This window comes from Mirounga leonina, unplaced genomic scaffold, assembly GCF_011800145.1.
Source record: "Mirounga leonina isolate KUSES-001 unplaced genomic scaffold, KU_Mleo_1.0 Mir_128, whole genome shotgun sequence".
Taxonomy (NCBI): domain Eukaryota; kingdom Metazoa; phylum Chordata; class Mammalia; order Carnivora; family Phocidae; genus Mirounga; species Mirounga leonina.
Window position 1 is genome coordinate 10641977 of NW_023270320.1, and position 4836 is coordinate 10646812.

Below are 4836 nucleotides of genomic sequence, written 5' to 3' on the forward strand. Positions count from 1 at the left end.
TGATGATGATGATGATGATGATGATGATGATGATGATGATGATGATGGAATGATGATGGTGGTGGTGGTTCGTGATGGCGATGGTGGCTAGAGTGCTATATTTCTGTGCTCTTTCTGCCCCAGCCTTTGCAAACATCTCTCTCCCTGAACGCCCTAAGATCCAGGCTCCCCTCAGCAGCCCTGATCCTAATGCCCATGCTTCCTAAGACCTGTTAGTGCTCGGTCTCCCCTGGCCTGGGGGAAAGGAGAGCCGGGGCCCTGGCTCACAGGGAGGGATGGGTCCGCAGAGTGTGTGCAGGTCAAAGATGGCCTCTCGAGACTAGACTTTTGGTTGAGGACCAGGAAGGGAGTGGAAAGGGAATCCTTGGGACCAGTCCACCCTGGTGATGGGAGAGGGGGAGGAGGAGGACGGAGGGGCTCTTGTCACAGTGGCCTCTCTGCCTGAAGGACCCAGGACAAGTCTCAAAGGCTGGCTCTTCCCAGCTCTGCAGCTCTGCACAAGCCTTTTACAAAGGCCAGTTGTCCACAGGGAGTCTGAGGCACACCTGCTAAGCCCCTCACTGCCAGCCCCATGCCCCGAATAGGGTCACTTGACTCCAACAGCAACTCGGATGGTCATTTCAGCCTCTGAGCCCCTGGGCCTGGCAGAATCCCTTATCCCTTCCCTTCTTCAGCCCCCAGCCTCCGCCTCTCCCCTACACACCCAGACACATTACTCCAGCCCTGCTTGACTCAGAAATCCTCACATGAGAGATGAGGTTTGATCAATAATTTCTGCATGCTGATCAAAGGAGAGTAGATTGGCTGTTGTGCACTTAGCTTGGCACCCTCTTCCATTAGTGCATGCCTTCGGCAAGTATTTTTCAGAAACTTACACTTTCTCTTTATTGCTGTTCCCCACTCACCCCAGCCCCCAACGTAACACTTCCCATAGTAGGCTTAACTCTGAGGCAGTGGTAGGGCAGCAATGGGTTAAAGCAGCCCATCTCTCTGGTGCTGAGGAGAAGGGCTTGGCATATGTCATGGCCCCAGCTGCTGCTATCTTCCTGCTCATTCTCTCTGGGTGGGTCCAAAGCCACCCCCCCATTCCCCTCCCAGCTCCCTGGGCTCTTTGCCTGGGGACCCAGGCAGATGAGACCCAGATTCCGGCTGGCGGGAGCTCCCACAATGGGCACTGCCACCCAAATATCAAATGTGTGCGCGTGTGTGTGTTTGTGTATGTGTGTTGGGAGTGGGGGTGGAGTGGTGGGGCAAAAAGCCAGCAGCTGGGCAGCTCCCTCTCCCGTAAACAAGGACATGTGACTCCCACCTCCTTGCCTGGCTGAGCCAAAGAGCAGAAAGGAGCTGCTGCAGCTTGAAGGAAAGAGTAATTAGGGAGCCCCTCCCCCCGCCCCCGCCAGGGCCAGACTTCCCTTCCTTCCCTTGAGAAGCTTCTCCCCAGGGCCCAGCCCAGTTGGCAAGAAGAAGCAGCTGCTCCGGACCCACTCAGGTGTGTCTCCCTTCCATCCCTCCTCCAGCAACAGCTACCTGGAGACTGACCCCGCGTCGGCGCAAAGCCACCCCTGCAGCCGCCTCTAAGATGTGCCCTGGTAACTGGCTCTGGGCCTCCATGACTTTTATGGCCCGCTTCTCCCGGAGTGGCTCAAGGTCTCCTGTTCGTACTAGAGGGGCCCTGGAGGAGATGCCAGATGTGCAACATCCCTTCCTCAACGTCTTTGAGTTGGAGAGGCTGCTCTACACAGGCAAGACCGCCTGTAACCATGCCGATGAGGTCTGGCCGGGCCTCTACCTCGGAGACCAGTACGTACCCGGCATCCCGGGGTCATGGCTGCGCGCGCGCGCGTGTGTGTGTGTGTGTGTGTGTACGCACGCAAGAAGAAAGGAGAAGGGTGGCAGGCAGGTGCTGAGTCGTGTTGCTGCTTCCAGGGTGAGGAGGGAGGGGCAGGGGTGCATGGGCAGAGAGTGGAGGCTGGAGGGTTTGGGGCAGTTGGGGCAGGATTATTAACTCTGGACAGATAGTCTCTGTTCAAGTAAAAACGTCACTCACTTAGCAAAATTAATTACTGAGTGCCAATGCCATGTGGCGGACACTGTAGATGACTTCCCTAACCTTCCATGTATTGTGCTGTGATGCTGGACACGGGCAGCCATCGGGAGCCAGGGAGTGGGTAGGAAGCCGAGGGGTTGACCAGGCAAAGCCGCCGTGTATGCAGAGGCCCTGCAGCAGGAGGGCCTGGAGAGAAGAGCATCCAGGGAGGAGGCCCCTCACTTCTCTGTCTCTCAAGGGCTTCATAGTCCACAAGGAGTTTTTCACATGCATTTCCTCTCTTAATCTTCACAACAGCCTTGTGAGGTAGGTACCACTGCCCCCAGGTTACAGATGGCAAAACTGAAGCTCAGAGACGTTGTGACTGGCCCAAGGTCACACGGGTCGTAAGTAGCAGAGCCAGGACTTGGAGGTTCAAGTTCAGGGCTCGTACTTGAGGAGTTTGCACTGGACAGGGCGTTGGCCCTGAGGTGTGGCCATGTTGCCTGAGAGATGTCTGCCACTAAGCTGCGGGGGATGGGCCAGAGGAACCCCCGAAGGTAATGTCGTAAAACATGGTCCAAATGAGCATGGAATAACTAGTAGAACATGAGAACATTCTGGGTGTCAACGAGAGCAGAAAGTAACAGGGGAGCTAGGTGTGGGAGCAAGGGTCAGAATCCTATCGCCTCAAGGTTAACAAGGAGGTTGAACGTGAGCTGGTCCAACAACCCAGCTGAGGTCCAGATCCCCTCTTGCGCATCCATGCCTATATACTGACCTCCTCTCTGTGCTTGAATACCCCAGTGACAGGAGAGTCATTCTCTCCCAAGGTGTTTCCGTCTTTCTTCAGCTGGATTCCACGGTTAGTACATACTTCTGTACACGAAGTACAGAGCCAGTCAGTCCTTCCCACAGATCAAGCTGCCTTGGAGGACTCTCAATATTTTATTATGGCTATCGTTCGCCCACCCCATTAGTCTTCTCTTCTCCAGGCAGAACCTCCCCAGTACCCTCAACCCTTGCTCAAGGACGAGACGCCAGGTCGTTGCCCATCTTGGTTCCCCCCTCTGGGTCCTCAGTAAGTACAGCGGAGGCATGGAGCCAATGACGTTAGCTAGGCAGTGGACAGGGTGGAGGCCAGGGCTTCTTGCCCCAGAGCCCAGCTTCCCCACCCTCCCTTTATCCTCTACTCAATGCAGGGACATAGCCAACAACCGCCGGGAGCTCCGTCGCCTGGGCGTCACCCACGTCCTCAATGCCTCACACAGCAGGTGGCGAGGCACGCCCGAGGCCTACGAGGGGCTGGGCATTCGCTACCTGGGTGTTGAGGCCCATGACTCGCCAGCCTTTGACATGAGCATCCACTTCCAGACGGCTGCTGACTTCATCCACCGGGCGCTGAACCAGCCAGGAGGTAGGAGGGGGAAGCCAGGGGGAGGGAAGGAACAAGGGACATCGGAGTTAGGGGAAAGCTGGAGGGTTCAAGGCTGGAGAGATTTGAATGACGTGACAGAATGCTCAGGATCTGATATGAAGGCAAGAAAAACACTCTCAACTATTTGTTAAAGGCAGTGCATGAGAAGAGAAGGAAATAATCCAAAGTGTTAACAGAGCACAGATGCTAATGCACTGGGGAACACTCACCAGATCCCCAGATCCTCACGCTGTGCGAGACTCAGTTTTACATTAGTGATGAGCGTCTGTCTCCCTGGGAGCCCCTCTCAGGCTCCCGGACGCTGAACTGCTGCACGTTGTCCATCTTATCCCGTCCAGGCCTCCCAGGGGTCGACATTCTTCCCACCCCTAGTCGGCACCCCATCCTGTCTCCGTGTGCACCTGCTTCCCTGTCGTCCTCCTCACCTGGCCCCGTCGCCCTCTCCCTAGCTGCCTCCAGCCCACCACAGACAGTCCCACAGCCTCCTCGTGTGTCTGTCCTCGCAGGGAAGATCCTGGTACACTGCGCCGTGGGAGTGAGCCGATCTGCCACGCTGGTACTGGCCTACCTCATGCTGTACCACCACCTCACCCTCGTGGAGGCCATCAAGAAAGTCAAGGACCACCGAGGCATCATCCCCAACCGGGGCTTCTTGCGACAGCTCCTGGCCCTGGACCGCAGGCTGCGGCAGGGTCTGGAGGCCTGAGGGGAGGGGATAGGGGGTCAGGCCAGGTGCATTTGGCCCTGGCTCCCAGCTGGAGGGAGGAGGCCCAGATACCCCATCTTCCCCTGTCCTGTGCCTGCGCAGGGAGTCAGGGATGCTGCAAGCACGAACGTGACGGTGTAGATATGTTGTGTAGATGGTGGTGGTGTAGAGACAGACGGTAAAGAGAGAGTGTGAAAAGCTGTGAGACCAGAGGGAGACACTCACAGACTTGTTACTCCAAGCGCAGGAAGAGGAGGTGTGGGAGGATTGGCGCTGTGCCTGCGGGCGCTGGTCGCGGCCAAAAGCTGCAGGGGTGCATGCCTGGGAGTCTTTAGATGATGGCTCGCTTCCTGGCTGCAGGTGTCTTGAGGGAAAATAAAGATGGTGGACAAGACAAGATCCTGGTGAAGTCATTGACAGCTTGTAGGAGCTCCCCACCTCTCTCCTGGAAAACCCTAGCTTTCTGGGGATAGCAACAGTTCCTGACTCCCTCACCGTGGTCATAAACCTCCAGTGATTCTCGGGGGGTGGTTCTTTCTCTCAAGTCCAATTTTACTCTGGCCACAAGCGAGATCTTGAAGTGTTGTTTCCCGCTATGTCCACACAGGGGCAGCAGAGGACCAAAAACTTCAGGCTTACAACCCCTTTGTGCAGCCGCGAGGAAGG

General features: G+C 56.5%; 1 protein-coding gene across 2 annotated transcripts in view; it reads left to right on the forward strand.

Annotated features, from left to right (window-relative positions):
* Positions 1-4567, forward strand: part of DUSP26 (dual specificity phosphatase 26) — a 6175-nt gene extending 1608 nt beyond the window's left edge. For both annotated transcript variants that reach the window (XM_035004061.1, XM_035004060.1), the window contains exons 2-4: positions 1518-1800; positions 3229-3443; positions 3971-4567. In XM_035004061.1, coding sequence (XP_034859952.1) covers positions 1580-1800; positions 3229-3443; positions 3971-4170 — 636 coding nt within the window. In that variant the 5' untranslated portion in view covers positions 1518-1579 and the 3' untranslated portion in view covers positions 4171-4567. The remainder of the gene's footprint in view (positions 1-1517; positions 1801-3228; positions 3444-3970) is intronic.
* The last annotated feature ends 269 nt before the right edge of the window (positions 4568-4836 follow it).